Here is a 21050-nt window from a genome sequence, read left to right as displayed (position 1 = left end):
TGAACAGTATCTTACCCTATTACATTGTCTGATTTATTCGAAAAATAAAAACACATTTGGGACATTTCTTTACAACCTTGATAAATGATTTATTTTAAATAAAATTTTATTTAAAAATTTTAAATAGTGGGTTAGAATGTTAATTTATTCCTTGTACCAATAATTAGTAGCTCATAGAGACAGCTTTATAGATCTAACATATCTTTATGGTATCTTACTCCATTAATTTCTTCCTCTGCTCTTCAAAGCCAATATACCTAAACAAATTTTACTTGCATCTTTCTTGGTCTTTCCAATGATAAAGAACCATGTTTAGTTAAAGATTCAGAATATAGAGACAACATCATCCTCACAAATCTGTTGGCTTTTTTTAAAGATTTGCATATGTATAGTAGATGTGTTTGTGAATAATAACACAGAAAATAATGGAACACTTTGGGGTCTCCAATTTGTCTTAAATTCCAGCATACATTCAACAATGTTAGTTGGCTATTGATTATTGACTGTTCCTGTGTATTTATCAAAGGTATATTGAAATGTAAAATATTTCCCTTAGTTTTTTGACATACTAACTTTATTATGAAAATAAAGACAGCTACATAATTAGAATTCAGAAACTGCAATTAAGCTTATTCAGAAACTAATTATTAACTAATTAACTAAGTAAACTAATTATTCAGAAAATAATTAGAATTCAGCAAAATCTGTTTAGGGATGCTATATTAAACTTCCATATCGGAAGCATTGAAGCACTTTTGTGTTAAAAGGATCAACCAGTGACATCACCATTGCCCAGGGGATTCCTAATTGGGGGCTCCTTTCATATCCCCATTAAGTTGCCCACCAAAGTGATAACCCATCTTATTTATTCACAGTTGCCTGCTTTCAAACTGCTGGTCGGCAGGTGCTGGAATTAGTGATGGGAGCTCCTCCCACCCCACATGGCAGCAACTGGGTCTCAAATGGGAGCCTGCCTATCGTCAGCCCAGTGCCCTACCCACATGAGTCATCATGCTCATCTGTTTAGGGAAACAAAACAGAACACAGAATCATGATTATATTAGAAATGAATAATTTCAGGGAATAAATTACCTAAAATAAGGAACAGGGAACGAGCACAGCAGATCTAAGGTTAAGATATTGGTTGTGATGATTAATCTTGAAACACATAGCTCATTGAATGTTGACAGCATATGCATAAATATGCTAAATATTATATTTAAATTACCCAGTTGATTTTAATTCCCCTGAAATAGAAAATAGTGAATTTTGCCCAATTTTGGATATGATCAGTGGTGGGATTCAAAAGTTTTTACTATCGGTTCTGTGGGTGTGGCATGGCTTAGTGGGTATGGCATGGCTTAGTTGGTGTGGCTTGGTGGGCATGGCAGGAGAAATATACTGTAAAATCTCCATTCTTTCCCCACTCCTGGGCTAAAGTTACCACCGGTTCTCCGAACTACTCAAAATTTCCACTGCCGGTTCTCCAGAACTGGTCAGAACCTGCTGAATACCACCTCTGGATATGATGCTTTTAAAAAATGGACTAGGGAGAGAGAAACTAAAATAGCTGAATAAGAGAATGGTAAGGATGAGGTGGGATTTAAGAATAAATGCCTTGCAAGAAAATTACTGAAACAGAAGCATGTTTAGGCTCTGCAGTATCTTGTGGGTGTGTACACTACCACAGAGACAGAGAATTTACAATATTAACAATTATAAATATTAAATTCCACATATAAAACCACAAAAATGCAAAGCTCACAGTGAATGTGCAATAGTCTTAAATTATTACACAATGCATATAAAAGGGCTATCAGTAAAATGATACCAAGAATTTAAGAGCAATTTTATCATTTCGGCTTAACTGTGTTCTACTGAATATTCCATTCCACTGGATGATCTTGATGAGGTTTAAGTTAGTTTATTTTTATTAGCTTTCATTTAACCAAATTTTAGGAGAAAGCTCTGATTGCAAACACAGTATAGATATGCATTACATAGCTGTCCAAGTAAATGCTTTACTTTCAATCTACCTCTCCATTGTGCAGGAGCTTATAGCTAAAGTATCTATTGAGTAAGGTGAAGTAAATAGATTGTATGTTGACCTAAGGAAATATATGACCATCTCCCATGGAAAAACTATGCATAGCTATACTTTTCAGGTTAGAATCAAATGCTGTCATTCAGAAAAGGAAAATAGGAACACATTTCTCTGCATTTTTCTCATTAAAAGAAGGAAGAATTAAAATGATTTAACATTTAATCGTCCTGGCTGCTTTTATATAGAGAATATGTATATTTTTGCATTTAAATAAATGCTTAAAAATATGCTATTTGAATTATGCATGTCTTAAATATATATAAAGTTGTTATAAATTATGTCGTGGTATACATTACTCTTTTATTAGTCATAAAACATTGTGAAAGGATTTAATGGAAACAAAGACAAATTAAGGGAATGTTTTACTACAATGGCATGTAGAAACTATCAGGGGTTGGTTTGCTTTTATACATGTCAGTTTTTTTATATGGCCAAAATTAGTGGACAATTTAAGACAGTCCATTAATGGAAATGCTTTCTGCAGTGAAAGTGCATAAGAGATGGAATATTTAGATGGATGCTATTAATGCAAATACAGGAGAGGACATCAAATCTCAATGGTGCAATTAGCATGGAAATTTGGTAGAATTGCAAAAATTCAAAAACTAGAAGGTGGTAAGAAATATATATAAATAAAATCCATCATTTTCTACCATTTTCTACTGGTTATTAGTATTTTTTGCAACCAATCTATAGTGATCCTAGATTGGTGCTACTATTAAGTAAAGTGTTTACTTCAGCTGATCATTTCCTAAATTATTCTTACTGACACTTCAGGCTATTCCTTACATTTGAAAAGTAGGGATGGCACACACTTTATGGCACACATTTTATTGTGGTATGGCATACACTTTATTGGATATCTCCTGGAGTAGTCTGATCGATGCCTTGTAGATGAAAATGCCATTTTCTGTTTGCTTCAGGCTGCAAAATGTCTTAGGTTATCCCTGAGTTTGCAACCATATTAGCATACTATAAGGATATTTGCCTCAGAGGAAAATGGTAAGACAAGAATTACATAGTCACAACTCTAATTCTTGTGACTTTTGGCAAGACAATAAGCCCTGCTGTTTACAACATTTCCTTCTGTTTTATTTCTTCTAATCAAAATGCACCTCAAAGCAAATAGAGTATAACTGAAACCTCTGGATAGCTGTGAACCTTGTAAATTTGCCAGCAAGGCAGAGAGAATTGTTAGAAGTTGCTGAAAAATTTCATGTACGCCTTTAGTGGGGAAATATTTTAATAGGTTAATAGTATCACCTTACTTAAATATATTGCAGAAAGCTATATATTCTTGAGCTATTTGTTTAAGAATTGTTCAGGTGAAGAAACTTTGATTTACTTGAAGTTGCAGAAAAGAGGGAATAAGAAGAGGTGAAATGTTCAACAGTATATATCCCTGACTGAAGAATGAAAACTAAATGTTTCAGTAAAAATTAATTTATTTTAATAAAAGAAAATTCAATCAAGTTTTAGATTTGATTGTATGGCTTGGATCTTCCTAACATGAATACTTTTTCTTAATCATTAAACATTGACTAGACCAATACTTGAATACAGCTCATCAGTCTGGAACCCGCATTACGTATCTGATATTAATACAGTTGAGAAAGTCCAGAAATATTTCACAAAAAGAGTTCTCCACTCCTCTACTCGTTGCAGAATACCTTATGCCACCAGACTCGAAATTCTAGACCTAGAAAATCTAGAACTACGCCGCCTTCGGTCCAATCTAAGTATAGTACATAAAATTATATATTGCAATGTCCTACCAGTCAATGAATACTTCAGCTTCAACCATAACAACACAAGAACACACAATAGATACAAACTCAAGTAAACTGCACCAAACTTGATTGCAGGAAATACAACTTCAGCAACAGAGTGGTCAATGTCTGGAATACTCTACCTGACTCTGTGGTTTCTTCCCCAAACCCCAAAAACTTTAACCTTAGGCTGTTTAGTATTGACCTCACCCCTTTCCTAAGAAGTCTGCATAAGTGCCTACTGTCCCTGTCCTATTGTTTCTTTTTATTTTTCTTATGCGTATCCATTTCATGTATTCATAACTATGTTTATACTTATACCTGTTATCTTATAATCGCTTGACAAAATAAATAAATAAAATAAAATAAAAAGATTAGAACTGATAATTAAAATGCAGTAACAAGAATACAATTTCAACTTATTTAGAACAAAGTTATTTTAGGGAATAATATCATTCATAGCATATTAAATGTTCTGTTTTTAAAGTCTAAGAATTTTCATTTATGTAATTTTGAACCAAGAATGCAGCAAAAGTAACAGAAGCATTTATTCAGTTTCTCCAAGCTGGACAATAATGTTTTATTGTAATCTTCAGTTTTATTTTATACTTCTTAAAAACTGTATATTGTCTAATATAAAAAGAGCAATATTACTAGTAATATTTTAGGTATATCTATGTGGAATTTTGTGTATTAGGAAGCCACATATTCAGAATATTAAATCTACAGAAACCTCTTTTGTTTCAAGTTAATTCTTGTGCAAACTAGTCAGCCTTTCATTTGGTGATCTACTTTTCAATTGCTGTTGAATTAATTGCAGTATTTCTGTAAAACAGGAGTGTCAAACTCACGTTGTCACATTATGACTTTTTTCCCCTTTGCTTACCCGAGCATGGATGTGACCAATGCATGACGCATCTGGCCCGCAGGTCACACGTTTGAAAGCCCTGCTGTAAAACACTCCAGCAATATGTGAAGAGTGGCTTGGATCAAGCAAGAGCCTTCCATGAATGGAAATCTGATATCTTCATTGGGAAGGTAGCAATTTTCTGCTAGTTGTAGGGGGAAGAAGACCCTCTCCATCAATTTTTATTCCAAGTGTTGGAAATTTTTACCAATTAGTTTTTCACAGGGCTTTGAAAACCTGTTTCCCTAGGCTTTGCGGCCAGAGGGTTAGGAAAATTCTGCTGCTGATGTGGTTTTCATAATTAGGCTTTATTGTTTGTCTTGGATATCATGGATCATAGTATGATTTAAATCTTTCTATGAGTCATTGTTGTAGATGGACAGCCATATAATATGTATGTATGTTCTTGGATGTTATTATAAAAGGAGAGGAGAAGCTTGCCTAACCTCCATTTCCAACACTGGAAAAATTATTTGCAATTTTAATGCTGCTAAATGAATGGCATTTACTACTGATCCTCAAAGTTCTGGCATCCCTGCAATCATGTGATTGTGATTTCTGACATTCCCTGCTGACTTCCCACAAGGTAATGGGTAAACCACCAGGAACTCATAAATCAGGGTCAGGTGAAGTCCTTGCTTAACAACCCACATAGTTCTTGCTTAATGAGGGCAACCAGGACTGATGGTCTTGCCGTCACTAAGCAATACAGTCAGATGATGTCATGCTTTCCAGCTACATCACTTAGCAGTAGAAATTCTGATCCCAATTGCCATTATAAGCCAAAGACTTCCTATAGAGCTTGTGGATGTAGACAACTGTAAAACGTAGAGTAGCAGAATAGAAAAATTCAGTGTAACAATAATAAGTATATCTGCCCAGTATTTTAAATCTATATACATACAAATCTTTTCATGAAGTCTCTGGTTTTTCTTCGGGCAATATATGATTGATAGACTTGAAGGCATTGTGAGATAATGAAAGTATGCAGAATTTTGTTCTTGGTTTCAAGCTCCTATACTTAACACTGGGAATGAATATTTTCTGTCTATGGAATGGCTTGATTATTTTGTGCCTTACTGGTGAATTTTTATTTTGAAGTTTGAAAATTCCTGCCGTGTTGAAGATAACATTTTATAATGTTGTTTGGACTATTTAAACTTCATAAATACTGTCCTGATTTCAATTGTTGATTATATTGTTTAAAGAACAGATACATTTTCTTCTCTGAGAGAATAAAATGTCCTTGTTTGTGTTCAAGAGAGATTGCCTAATTTGAATGGGAGCCAGTCTTAATTCTGTATGTGCGGCCTTATCATTCACATGATGCTATAAACAAGTAGCAGCACATAAAGAGGAAGTAAAATGAATATATTTTTCTAGTTATGGGTAAATAGGAAAATAATGCATATGTGTGTTTAATATTAGCGTTGCTTTTAATTTAAAAAAATCAAATTATCAATAGAGTAATATCTTTTTTAAAATGCCATATTAACAAACATTTAAAATTGTAGTAGTTATTACATTTTAATTCTTATATTTATGTAAATATAAAATATATTTTCATAAACTTGTTCATCTCTAAATTTTATTTAGTGTGATCCTAAACCATTTTTGAGATACTGATGTATATATGGATAGTCAGCATTTACGCCCTTGAAACAAAATATAATTATTTCATTTATTTTTGAAAAGACTATTGCTACCCAAATTTTTTCTTATTACAAAGTTTAAAATGTTAATTGATCTCCAAGCTAACTCCATCTTGCTCCCTCTAGGCATCAAATCACATCAAATCTATTGCAGCCCTAAGGCCAAATACAAATAAAATACCTACTAATAGAAGTACTACATCCTTGTACAATCTTTCCCAGTTCTTAAAAAACCCTGTCCTCTTTGTAGATATTGTTCAATGAGATAACCTGGGCACTTTCACAAGCATTGGTATCTGTGTAATTCTACTTTTCTGTGTTAATTTAAAAAGAAATAAGTTGCAAACTATTTATGCGTAACTGTGACCACAGTTCCTTAGGTTCTTTGGTTGCTGCAGTTTTAAAAATATTTGCTTTAGGCACAAGAAAAACAATTGCTATGTGGGTGTATTGAGACATTTAGTAGATGGACCACCATATTCAATATCAACTGCTGTTTGAGTGGTCTTCAGAAGCAGATCCAGGTGGAATGAATTACAGTAGTCAAGCAATGCCTCTTTGCTCTAGGAATGGCCATAACTAATAGACCAGCCAAGGCTGAGCAAATATTTTTCTGGCCACAGACTACCTCTTGACCTATTGGGAATTGTGAGTCCAGAAAGACCCACACATTGTGAACCACCTCCTTTTTGGAGAACATTTCTCTATCCAGAAGAGATCAAACAATCATTTGATGTCTGAAAGAAGCCCTCCCCTCAGTAGTTGTCTTATTTCTGCTTTTAAAATATTTTCACTGCCTTTACATTTTTCAAAAGGGTGTTGTCTTATATCTGAAGTTTGCAGATGACACAACAGTCATTGGTCTCATTTGAGATGATGGTGTGTCTGCATACAGCAGCTGGGATAATCTGGAGCTGAACACTTTTAAAACTGTAGGGATTATAGTAGATTTTAGGAGAAGCCCTCCTATTCTACCACCTCTTACAATATTACACAACACAGTACCAACAGTAGAGACCTTCAAGTTTCTGGGTTCTATAATCTCCCAGGACTTGAAATGAACACCTAACATTAGAACCATCATTAAAAAGGCACAACAAAGAATGTTCTCCCGGCGTCAACTCAGAAAGCTCAGATTGCCCAAGGATCTGCTAATAATACAGTTCTACATAGGAATTATTGAGTCTGTCATTTGTACCTCTATATCTGTTTGGTTTGGCACAGCAACCAAACAGGAAAGGTACAGAATTCAACAGATAGTTAGGACTGCAGGAAAAAAAAAAACAGTTGCAACCAGCCTACCTTCCACTGAGGACCTGCATACTGCATGAATCAGAACAAGGGCTGAGAAAATATCTACAGACCCCTCACATTCTGGATATAAACTGTTTCAACTTCTCCCCTCAAGACCCTACTATAGGGCACTCCGTGCCAAAATAACTAGACACAAAGATAGTTTCTTCCCCCATGCCATCCCTCTGCTAAATACCCAACTACAGCACTGTCTTCTTCCTAAAGATGTTTACCCATGTAAATGGCTGTACTGCTATATTATCCTTGCCATCTTTTCATCCTTCTCATCTTCTCGTCTTTCTCACCTCTCACCTTTCCTACTACCTTCTCCTATTGGTATATATATGATGTATCAATTTTTGTTGTATCTTATGATTTATTGTGTCTTATGATTTATGACTTAGCACTTTGTTGTTTGTATGTAAACTGAGAACTTATGCACCAGAGACAAATTCCTTGTGATTCCAATCATACTTGGCCAATAAAGAATTCTGTCTACAAGTTGCTGAATAAGGCAATTTATGAAATCAACTGGTTCTCTGTGTGTGTGTGTTTGTGTACAGAGAGAATGTCAATTGGATGAGCTGTTTCCAGTTTGGGAAATTGTAATGAATAATGTCACAAACCTTCCTCTGTTTTCATAATTTTCTCAGATAATAATATGTTTTGTTATGATTTTTGTCTTCCTGTCAGGAAGACATAAATATTTCTAAATATTAGCTCTATTAGCCCTTCCTACAACCTTTCCCTCCATAGATTGATTAAACTATCACTTCTCTGTTATGTTTATGTGAATTTCCACAAAATGATTTACAACTGGATATCCCAAACTGATGTTTTCTGTAGAGGCTTCATAACACTTGGATGAGAAATTCAGATTCAGAAAATGTCATACAGGGGAAAGGATTTGTGCCTCCTTTTCCTAGTATTTGAGTTCATGATGACAAATAACATTTTTTAAGAATCAGAGGAGATATAATTATGAATTTCTTGCCATCATGTTTAATTAGAATGAGATCATAACCTTCTGCATTGTTATTTTCTTGGCAAAATATATCTTGGCTCATTTAATTATTGCAATTTTCCTCTTTGGTCTGCCTGTGTCACATTTTGGGCAGGCTTGATTTGGAGAAAAAGTACTGTACCTTATAATTGCTTCTGCTTTGTAACAGTATAATCAATTCAAGCACCCTAGTTCTTGTTACCTGTTGTTGAGATGTTTGTTTTCATATTTGTTGTCAAAGCAGCCTGCCAGGATACAAGAACATTTACAATAAACTTTTATCATGGCACTTGTTTTTTCATAGGCTATAATCAGCTTGTTTTAATTACATCAAGACGGAAGCTGACATTTCTTTTAATTAGCTGCCTATAGCTAATTCCTTTAAGGTCTTATTAAGATGCAAGCTGCATAGTCTCTGTATAATTTTTGTATGTATTTAGCTTTACGTAAAGCAATATATCCAGAATAGCATGCAAATAAAGTCTTCTTTCTTCATTAAGAATCAGGAGGAAGATTTTGAGGAGAGAAAACTAGAAGTTGATGAGGCTTCCCTTAATTGTTAATCAATAGCAATTTACTGAGTTCATGGAAATACAAGAATACTGGGAAAGAAAGCTTAGAGGGAGAAAAGAATCATGGGAAGGGAAAAGAATGTACAGATCCAAACTTGCTGAGTGTATTTTTGTACTGGGAATCTTATTCTTCCCCACAAATTTTATGCAATATTTTATTATGGTGATCTTTTTTCTTTGGGTTTATGATGAACACCTATCTTTCTTTCTCTCTTTGGGAAGAGGAGCATTTGTCCTGTAGATTTGTGGGAACAGTTCAAACACTCTCCTCAGTCTGTAGAATATTATATACGGGAGTCTTTGTCTAACAACCCCATTTCCATTGCTAAGTGAAGGTGTTGTTAGGCAAAACATCATGTGACTGCACTACTTAGCAACAGTAGTTCCAAAGATACTAGGCAAGGACAGTGTCATTAAGTGAGAACCTCGTGTCTCCTGCCATGCTCAATCTGCTGCCCTCATCCTGCTGCTTCCTCCCTAGCCAGGCCTGGCAAGCTCCCTTCAGCAGACAAGTCTCCACTGTCTTGCCACACTTGCCGCTGTCAGCTAGAGGAGGTTCGGGGTGGCAAAATGGCAGAGGTAGGGTGGGGAGATAGGCAGATGGGGGGAGCTGAAGCACATGCTGTAGTCTGGGCTGGATATCAAGTACCCACATTTTGATCACATGGCCATGGGGCACTGCAAATGCCATAACTTTGGGGAGAAGTCATAAATACCATTCGTTCAAACCTGTGGTCACTTCAAATGGTCACCGAATGTTGTTGTTAATCAAGGACTGCCTATTTAGAAACATATTTAGAATTTGTACCCAAAAAAGTATGAAATCAGATGCTTCACTTGCATTCCCTCTTTATTGGCTACAAAAATATCCACCCAATCTTTGTAATATCCAGGCTAAAATTATTTTCAATTAATTATTCAGTGTATTGCAGCAGTATGATTCATGCCAAATTATTTCTGTAATCGATAACAACCATAATTTTGGAAATGCTTTTACTACTAAATGGGTCCTAAAAATAAAAAGAAATAAGCTGGTCATAACAGACTTCTTTCAGATGCAAACTAGATATACATAAAGTTTGGGATTTATAAATTTTATGCTTTCAATCCACTGTAGTTAACTATTTACATTCCATATGCATTCCTTTGCTTTATATCTCTTAGAACACAGAACTTTTTATAAGCTTAGTCCCATAAAGTTTGGGATATTATAGCCTTTTATTTCCTTTCCCAGAAATTCTTTGCAATCGTTTAAGGGATTTGGCTTAGCAAAAGGAACTGGAGTAGAACTGGGTTAGTTCTTTTCTATGGGCCATAAAGAATATTGTGGTCTTCTACTTCATCCTATCTGTGGTTTCCAGATAACAAATGTTGAAGTGTAACTCTTGGTTCTTCGATCCCTTAGATGACCACTATGCCTGGATTGCCCACAAGGCCTTGCTTCTATGATATTGACCTGGACCCTGATACAGAACAAGTAAAAGGGTTGTTTTGAATGTTCAAGCTAAAACACAGCATCAGGTGAGTGGCTTACAGAAATGCTACAAGTCCCTTTTTTGAGAATGTTCTGTATTTAGACTTTGCTTCAAAGCTCCTTGATAAAATAAGAAAAGGGCAAAGTAAAAATATAGGCTGTATTTTCCAGATAATTACAGCAACTATTTTAGCAGCAAATATATGCTTTTCTCTTAAGTTTAATATAACTTATTTTAAAAAGATTCTCAGAACCACTTAAAGTCAGTGACAAAACAGCTGTTAATTTTAACAACTTTGCATTGCACATGAAGTGTTTGTTTGCAAAGGAGTTAATGCTTGCTATTTTTTTCTACTCCGTGGCTTTTATGTATTTGCCTTATTACAAACAAACACAAAATTGATTATACATATAAGGTTATAAAGTGAAACCTACTTATTTATTTATGAGTGTGTGGAGATTTACCAAGAGATATATTCCATATTTATGCTCCGGAACAGAATGTACAACTAAATCTGGCAGGTCCCGCATCTTCCAGATGAGCCAGATAATATCAGATGCAGAACTATGGGGAGGGAAATCCACCTCTGATATATTAGGAAGTAGTAAGAGAGAGCAATGGCTCTCCACCTGTTCCAATATTACGCAAGTTCCAGATACTAAGTTTATCTTCCAAAATCCAGCAGAAGTGACTGATCTTCACCGTGTTATGTATCTGCCCTTCAGAAAGGGTGTGTGCTAACTAAAACATAATAAGGCGCAAGGTATTACCACTGACACATGCAAAAGCAGCTTTGGACATTCTTAACTGTAATTTGTACTTTGTGATGAACAAAAACACTAAGTAGGTGAAGCAGAATTAAACTGTCAGGTGTTCTTGTTAGGGGGTTGTTAGCAATGTCAACCCTACATTTCAGGGAAGGTGCAGAGCAGCCAACAAACACATACGCATTGTAAACAAACAGAACAGAACTTTCTGCTGCAACAATGTGTTGATCATAGAATCATAACATTGGAAAGGACTATGTAAGACCACAGTCTGAAGAGTCCATGCTTAAATCTAAACTGAACTCTTCCTGACAAAATGGCTGTCCAACTTCTGCATAATTACATTCAATGAAGGAGAGTCCACTAGCTCTCCAGATGACAGGTTTTCCATTCAGACAGCTCTTTCTGCTGAATACATTACTAACATTTAATCAGAAATTGCCTTCCTGAAATTTCAACCCATTTTTCTGGGTGTCTCATTCTTTGGAGTGATAGAAAACAAATGTTGACTTTCTTTTGTGTGATATTCTTTCAGATATTTCAAGAGTACTATAAAATTATTGCAACAATTCTTCATTCCTTCTCTTCACAGAGCTATAGCAATAGACTTACCTTACAAGTTGTACAGAAATATATGGTGAAAAATAACTATGTGATAGATTATGTGAAACTTTTTACATGAATACATGTATCTCTCTCTCTCTTTCTCTCTCTCTCTCTCTCTCTCTCACACACACACACACACACACACACACACACACACACACATCCATCTCCCTTAACATTTTACAAGTCTCTAAAGCTGGCTGTGCCATTAGGCCTGAAGATCCCAGGGGACCAAGAAAATCTTACAAAGGCTTGCCTACTGCAATTAATATCATCCTTTCTTTGTTCATGTGCTTTTTATACTTTTAATAATGACTGTTTTTATATATTTGTTTTTTAATTAAACATTGTACAGTACCAGAGTTCTTTTTTGGCAGGTGGGCAGCCATACAAATTTGATGAATGGAATAAGGAACAAATAATTAAATCAATATTATCCATATTTCCTGCATCATTAGTAATAAAATGGTTCTATCCATAAATTTACATTTATTCTTTGAACTTGGCATTTGTTCAATGTTTGCGACATTATTGTGGAATTGTATGAAACAAGAAAAAAATATTTTTCTTAAACAAAATGTTATATATATATATATATGGCCTTCAGCTTTGTTCGAGTATTTTCCCACGTCATAGTAGTGGTGCTTTTAAAGTTGTAGCAACGTTTCAGCAGAATCTCATCTGCCATCATCAGGCTTTTGTATAGTGTTCGTCTGTGAGTTAGACTTTTACAGTGGTTTCAGATTATTTCAGAGATTGAAAAAAGACCAGAAAGCATGAACAGAAGAGATGATTCCACCAGGCTGTCAATCATTTGGAAGCCTGCACTCACAAACAAAAAAATCTCCACACCACAAGCCAGGCAAACACCTGGGCACAAACAGATCCCCCCTGATACCTCCAGCTCAAACACACCCCAACCAGGCACCCAGATGAAACCCAGCTTCCTAACTAATGATAGCCGTCCATTTACCCGAAGCCAAGCTGCACTAAAGGCCTCCAATAAAGTAACACAATGTTGCCAGCCAATCAAGATACAAAAAGAGCCAAAAAAAACAGACAGAAGATATTAGAAGCAGAACACAGCAAACTCCAAGACCAATAAACACAGACCAAGACTCTCAACCAATCAGGATGAAGAAAAAACCATTCTGGCACAGCAATAGGCTGCCCCAAATTTAATCTGAAACCACTGTAAAAGTCTAACTCACAGACGAACACTATACAAAAGCCTGATGATGGCAGATGAGATTCTGCTGAAACGTTGCTACAACTTTAAAAGCACCACTACTATGACGTGGGAAAATACCCGAACAAAGCTGAATGCCATACATGTAAGTACCCACGAAAACTTAAGAAAATATATAGATAGATAGATAGATAGATAGATAGATAGATAGATAGATAGATAGATAGATCGATCTTTGGTTATTCGGGTTTTCTCCCGCGTAAGATTCAAAGTATCTAGGCAACGTTTCGATGAAGTCTCATTCATCATCTTCAGGCTTGCTTCTTCGGCTCTGTGCTTCTCAGAGTGATGTGAGCTTTCAGCTGCTTCTTCCTTCTAACTGCCAGTGGGGGTGTGACTTGACTGGGTGGGGGCTTGGCTGCGTTCCGATTGGGTGGGGGTGTGTTCTCATTGGTTGGAGGCTTGGCTGTGTTCTGATTGGTTGGGGGCTGGCCGTGTTCTGATTGGCTGGAGCGTGCTCTGTTCAGGTGGGGGCTTGGCCGTGCTCAGGCTAGTCCCAGCTGCTGGGGATTTGAGCTGGTGAGCTGGGATCTTGCTGTTTGGCTTTGAGTTCGTGGTCGTGCCACATCTTCATGGTGGGGGTCAGTTCGCTTCATGTATGGCTCAGATGGGTTTGAAGTGGGTAGTGATGCAGCTGCAGTGCGGCTTCTGGTCTGTGGTCGTGTCTCATCTTCTGTGTGGGTGTGAGTCTGATTTTTACGTGGAAGTGTGGTGGTGGCATCTTGTGTGGCCCTCGTGGGTGTGGGTCTGGTGTCATTCATCATGTTGGGTACTCGTCTGTTCATGAGGGCGGGTTTCCAAATGGCTGGTAAGCGGGAGGTGTCATCTCTTTTATTCATGCTGTGTGGGCGTTTTTCTATCTCTATGGCTTCTCTGATTATTCTGCTGCTGAAGTGTTCAGTTTTGGCGATAGTTCTGGTATTTTTAAAGTCAATCTCATGTCCTGTGGCTTTGAGGTGTTGGACCAGGGAAGAGGTTGGTTCTTCTTTTTGATTGAGTTCTTATGTTCTTCAACGCGTGCACTTATTCTTCTGTTAGTTTGTCCAATGTATGTGGTGAGGCAGGCAGTGCAAGGGATTTCATATACTCCTTGGTTTTCTAACTCGATTTTGTCTTTAGGGTTTCTTAGGATGGTGGATATTTTTCTGTTTGTGCAGAATGCTGTTTTAATGTTGTGTTTTTGGAGGATCTTGCTGATTTTGTCTGTAGTGCCTTTTATATATGGGAGGAGGGCTTTGCCGTTCTCTTGTTCTCTGTCTTGGATTTTGGTTGGGGTTTCTTTTTGGATTAGGTGGGTGATCTTCTTTCTTTGAAATCCATTGGCTGTTAGTACGTTGGTGAGAGTGTTTAGTTCGGTTTTTAGGTGTTGTTCATCAGCTAAGCATTTTGTTCTGGAGATGAGTGTCTCAGCTACAGAATTGATCTGTGCTGGGTGGTGGTGTGAGAGTGCGTGTAGATAGCGGTTTGTATGTGTTTTCTTTTGGTAGATGGTGTGTCCTAGGGAGCCATTGGGTTTTTGTATACCAAGACATCTAGGAAGGGAAGTTGATTGTTAGCTTCTGTTTCCATGGTGAATTGTATTTTGGGGTGTAGGCTGTTGAGGTGTGTGAGGAAGTTGTTCAGTTTTCTTTCCCGTGTGGCCAGATTATGAAGGTGTCATCTACGATATCTGAGCCAGAGTTTGGGTTTGTGATCATATTTTTCTAGAGCTTGTGTTTCAAAGTGTTCCATGTAGAGGTTTGCGATGACAGGTGAGAGGGGTGATCCCATGGGTGCTCCTTCTATTTGTTTGTATTTTTGTCCGTTGTAGGTGAAGTATGTATTGGATAGACAGTGATTGGTCAGATCTAGGATGTGCTGGGGGGTTGTATTTGTTTTGGATGGCTGTCAAGGCTTCTTTTATTGGCACTTGGGTGAAGAGGGATATGACATCGAAGCTCACTAGTAGGTCGCTGGGTTGTAAGTTTTGTTTCTTTATGATCTCGATGAACTGGAATGAGTTTCTTACATGTGAGTTGATGGATTCTGCATAGGGCTGTAGTTGTTTGGCGAGAAATTTGGCTAGGTTTTGTAGAGGTGAGCCTATGGAGCTGACTATTGGTCTAAGTGGAGTTCCTTCTTTGTGTATCTTGGGGAGACCATAAAGCTTAGGGCATCTGGAAGATTTCTCTCTGGGTATGATTCTTTGCTGGATTTCTTCACTGATGGGGAGGCTTTTATTTTGGATCTGGTGGTTTTTTCTAGGTAGGTGGTGGGGTCTGTCTTTAGGGGTTTGTATGTGGGGTCTAGGAGTAGGTTGGTTAACTTGGTTTGGTAGTCAGATGTGTTCATAACCACTGTCGCGTTGCCCTTGTCTGCTGGTAGGATTATTATGCTGGTGTCTTCTTTCAGGTTACGTAGTGCAGTTTGTTCTTCTTTGGATAAGTTGCTTTTGGGTGGTTTGCTAGTGCAGAGGATGTTGGTGATTTCGAGTCTGATTCTATTAGCATCATCAGGGTTGGTTTTGGTCAGGCTGGTTTCAACTCCACATATGATGGTTTCTGTGGGGATGTGTTTGGGAGCAACAGCAAAGTTGAATCCTTTTGAAAGGACCTTGGTTTCGGCTTCGGTGAGGATCTTGTCTGAGATGTTGTGCACTGTTGGTTTCATGTGTGGCTGTGAGGGGAGAGGAGTTGGTTTCTGGCATTGTTGTAGTTTTCTGAGTTTGTTGGTGTGTGTGTCTGTCTTGAGGGTGGTCTGTGTTTCGGCTCTCCAGACAGCGAGTTGTTTGGATTTGTCCCAAAGTAAGGGGTGAATCTTGTTGCTGAGTCTGAGGTGAAGTGTGAGAAGATCTTTGTTGATTTGGTCTAGGAGAAATCTTTTTGTGTGAAGTTCATTTCTAATTAGGGCCAATTCTGTTCTTTTTAGGATGCGTTTGGTGGCTGCTGTGTTGGTGTGGAATTTCAATTGGAAGCTTGTGGGAATTAAATTTTGATCTCGGCAGTTGCATAGGAATAGTATGCATTATAATATATATATATATATATATATATATATATATATATATATATATATATATATATATATATATATATATATATATATATATATATATATATATATGGTGTTCGGCTTGGTTCGGGTATTTTCCCACGTCATTGTAGTTGTTCTTTTAAAGTTGTAGCAACGTTTCAGCAGAATCTCATCTGCCATCATCAGGCTTCTGAAGAAGCCTGATGATGGCAGATGAGATTCTGCTGAAACGCTGCTACAACAAAAGAACAACTACAATGACGATGAAAATACCCGAACTCAACCAACACCATACATGTAAGTACCGAAAACTTAAGAAAATATATATATATATATATATATATATATATATATATATATATATATATATATATATATATATATATATATATATATATATATATATATATATATATATATATATTTGTTTTCTGAGGTTCTCATGGTATTTGTATGTGGATCTTTGGTTATTCGGGTTTTCTCCCGCGTAAGATTGGAAGTATCTAGGCAACGTTTGATGAAGTCTCATTCATCATCTTCAGGCTTCTGTCTTCAGCTCTGTGCTTCTCAGAGTGATGTGAGCTTGCAGCTGCTTCTTCCTTTTAACTGCTAGTGGGGTGTGACTTGATTGGGTGGGGGCTTGGCTGTGTTCTGATTGGGTGGGGGTGTGTTCTCATTGGTTGGGGGTTTGGCTGTGTTCTGATTGGTTGGGGGGTTGGCCATGTTCTGATTGGCTGGAGGTGTGTTCTGTTCAGGTGGGGGCTTGGTTGTGCTCAGGTTGGTCTTAGTTACTGAGGGATTTGAGCTGGTGATCTTGCTGTTTGGCTTCGAGTTCGTGGTCGTGCTGCATCTTCATGGTGGGGGTCAGTTCGCTTCATGTATGGCTCGGGGGTTTGAAGTGGGTAGTGATGCAGCTGCAGTGCGGCTTCTGGTCTGTGGTCGTGTCTCATCTTCTGTGTGGGTGTGAGTCTGCTTTTTACGTGGAAGTGTGGTGGTGGCATCTTGTGTGGCCCTCGTGGGTGTGGGTCTGGTGTCATTCATCATGTTAGGTACTCGTCTGTTCATGAGGGCGGGTTTCCAAATGGCTGGTAAGCGGGAGGTGTCATCTCTTTTATTCATGCTGTTTAGGCGTTTTTCTATCTCTATGGCTTCTCTGATTATTCTGTTGTTGAAGTGTTCGGTTTTGGCGATAGTTCTGGACCACGAACTCGAAGCCAAACAGCAAGATCACAGCTCACCAGCTCAAATCCCCCAGTAACTAAGACCAACCTGAGCACAACCAAGCCCCCACCTGAACAGAACACACCTCCAGCCAATCAGAACATGGCCAACCCCCCAACCAATCAGAACACAGCCAAACCCCCAACCAATGAGAACACACCCCCACCCAATCAGAACACAGCCAAGCCCCCACCCAATCAAGTCACACCCCCACTAGCAGTTAAAAGGAAGAAGCAGCTGCAAGCTCACATCACTCTGAGAAGCACAGAGCTGAAGACAGAAGCCTGAAGATGATGAATGAGACTTCATCGAAACGTTGCCTAGATACTTCCAATCTTACGCGGGAGAAAACCCGAATAACCAAAGATCCACATACAAATACCTGCGAGAACCTCAGAAAACATATATATATATATATATATATATATATATATATATATATATATATATATATATATATATATATATATATATATATATATATATATATATATATTACATACACATACACATACACATACACATACACATACACATACATACATACATACATACATACATACATACATACACACACACACACACACACACACACACACACACACACACACACATATATATATATATAAATTATAAACCATCCTGGAATTTTAAAAATAAGTGGTATATGAATATGACAAATAAATATGTAAAAATTAATAGCTGGAATAGTTAAAAGTTTGTTTTGATTAATTGTAACACAATCATATTAACTCATAACACAATCTCAGTACAGGAAAGTTAATTTCCGACATCTTTTTTAGAAAACCAAAAGATTCAATTATTTATACAATGAAAAAAAGAATCTGTAATGCTTTGTTTTTCCTTCTATTTTCTAGAGTCTTGAGAGAAAAATATTGCAGTTTCTATACTTCAAGAACCAAGAACGAATCTGAAAGACAGTTAAAGCCTACATTGGAAGAATATTGTGCTAGACTGAAGCAGGGTGAATAAGTTCATCTCTAAAGAATTTTATATTGAAAACCAAAGCCAGAACAACCAAAAAAACCTGTTTCATGCAACCCATGCAATGAACTGTTTTGCTGAACATGCTGTTGCACTAATTGTTTGCTGTAGTAGATGTGAGGTCTGAAAGAGGGATGTATGCATAGTGATGGAGGGGGAAGTAACCACTCTTAAGTTATATTTGAACCAATGTGCAAAATGTTGAGGTTAATGTCAATTAGGAAAGCGACGTTAAGAAATGATGCCTTTTGGTATATTTCTTCCATTGCATAGCCACAATGCTGCTTTTTTGCATTCAGCCATGGAAACGTCATAAAAATTATGATGGAAATGTGTAACTTTGGGCATTGATACCTAAGCAGAAGTAAGAGGCAGTCAAGTTAGGGTTTCAAATGAGCACCGTGCTCATAATCTCCCGTCTCTCATCAGCGCTGCTTTCTGTCAAATCAGTTTGGACTTCGTGCCTTGAGCTATTTTGCTTGACTCTTCTAGATATTCCAAAGGATAACAAGCATTCTTTCATTTTACAGTCAATGGAAGTAAACAACAGTTTATTGTGCAGCCTCCAACTTTAAAGAAATGTGCCATAGGTTCAGTCTGTCTCCTGGTAGAAGTTTTTGCCCTTTTTTGGACAGAACTTTCAACTGAGCATTTGAGATCTGAAAATAAAGACACAGAACTGTTATGTAAATTTAAGGAACACCGAAGTTAACAAAACTGCCCTGCTCTAGATAGTACTTAGTGTAAGACAAGTTAAAATGAATTTTTTATTGGAAAAATAATTTTTCCATGCCATTCAAGGAGCTGATAACCAAAATTCTTTCAGCTGCACCCAGTGCTATAGAAGTAGATACACCATGAAGCCTGGAATGATTGAGGCTCTCTGGACTGAGGCTAATCAGTTAACCCTTCATTGTGTCTGTCATTGACAATATAGGTAGTCATCAACTTACAGCATTTATTTAGTGACTGTTCGAAGTTACAACGGCAATGAAAAAAGTGACTTATGACCATTTTTCACACTTACGACTGTTGCAACATCCCCATGGTCACATGATCAAAATTCAGACATGTGGCAACTGACTCATATGTATGACGTTTGCAGTGTCCCGGAGTCATGCGATCACCTTTTGCGACCTTCTGTCAAGGAAAGTCAGTGGGGAAGCCAGATTTACTTAACAACTGTATTACTAACTTAACAACTGCAGAGATTCACTTAACTGGGGCAAGAAAGGTCATAAATGGAGCAAAATTTACTTAATGTCTCACTTAACAACCAAAATTTTGGGCTCAGTAGAGGTTGTAAGTTGAGAACTACCTGTATTCTTTCTCTATTGCTGTGAACTGCTTTTGCTGGGGGTTAATACCAAGGAGAAGCGGAAGCTTCTGTCTTATGCTTAAAGCAAATGATATTGCATCTAAATTCACATGTCAATTACATGCAAATAGAAGACATTTTAAATCAGAGGTGAAAAACCTCTGGCCATTGGGAAAGATGTAGCTAATAAAACACCCACTTTTGGCTTGCAGAGGGTCTGCCTCATGCCTGAAACCCATCCTAAATTTATTAACTCTCTCCTTTCCAAAAATGGAAGGAAGTGTTTACTCCACTGTACTGTACTGAGGAAAGTCTGCTTTTCCCCATATGCCTAGGAAGAGAAATAAACTAAAATTCAATTTGCTTCAGCAGATTCCTGCTGCATCATTATATAAGGATTAGGCCTTCAATGTCCTTTGTAAACAAGGCAGAAACAACTGAACGTTCATGTTTGTCATGTTGATTAAAGTTTATTTAAACAAACCAGGAATTTACTGCAGAATAAAATAATTCCTCTTCGAAGAATAGAGAGGAAGAAGTCCAAGATTTCATATGGAATCCTTTCTGTTCATGCATATAGTTTAGAATAAATGATTTAGCATTATGTTCGCAGAAAATACTTCAGACTACAATGAATTTTAACAGAGACTTATTATTCCTCATTGCTGCTGATTATTATCCGAGAATTACAACAAATTGTACTAGTTTTACTGTATGTAGAAAACCAACTGCATTTCTTCCAGGAAGGTACTTTCTTCTTTCGTTCAATTAGATGCTCTACAGTGTGGAGTAGGACTTTTAACTTATTAAGTGCCTGAAAATAAATTTCTTTTAATCCTCCAAACTGGGTTTACTGGTATTTCTGACTGCTGAAATACATCCATTTTGTCATTAATAACTTCATCTGATTACAAAAGCATAACTCTGAGACAGAGTAGATAATTTTCTTCATGTTAAGTAGTACTAAATTTATTAGTGGGCCCCATTGTATAAGAAAAACCTTATAAAATATGACTTTGTCTAGTGACAATCCACTACAGTATTTCTCAACCTTGGAAACCTTTAAGAAATGTGGAGTTCAACTCCTAGAATTCCCC

The 21050-nt window shown here is 37.0% G+C and overlaps 1 protein-coding gene across 1 annotated transcript in view; it reads left to right on the top strand.

The window, feature by feature from the left end:
• The window catches only part of MTHFD1L (methylenetetrahydrofolate dehydrogenase (NADP+ dependent) 1 like), a 131987-nt gene extending 111190 nt beyond the window's left edge, over positions 1–20797 (top strand). The window contains exons 27-28 of the mRNA XM_087970117.1: positions 10706–10821; positions 18509–20797. Of these exons, the coding sequence (XP_087826243.1) occupies positions 10706–10795 (90 nt within the window). The 3' untranslated portion in view covers positions 10796–10821; positions 18509–20797. The remainder of the gene's footprint in view (positions 1–10705; positions 10822–18508) is intronic.
• Positions 20798–21050: the final 253 nt, after the last annotated feature.

This window comes from Notechis scutatus, chromosome 1, assembly GCF_049901735.1.
Source record: "Notechis scutatus isolate UNSWTSFEM ecotype Mainland chromosome 1, rNotScu1.2, whole genome shotgun sequence".
Lineage (NCBI taxonomy): Eukaryota > Metazoa > Chordata > Lepidosauria > Squamata > Elapidae > Notechis > Notechis scutatus.
The sequence above is the reverse complement of the archived record's forward strand: the minus strand, read 5'-3'. Positions and strand labels throughout refer to the sequence as shown.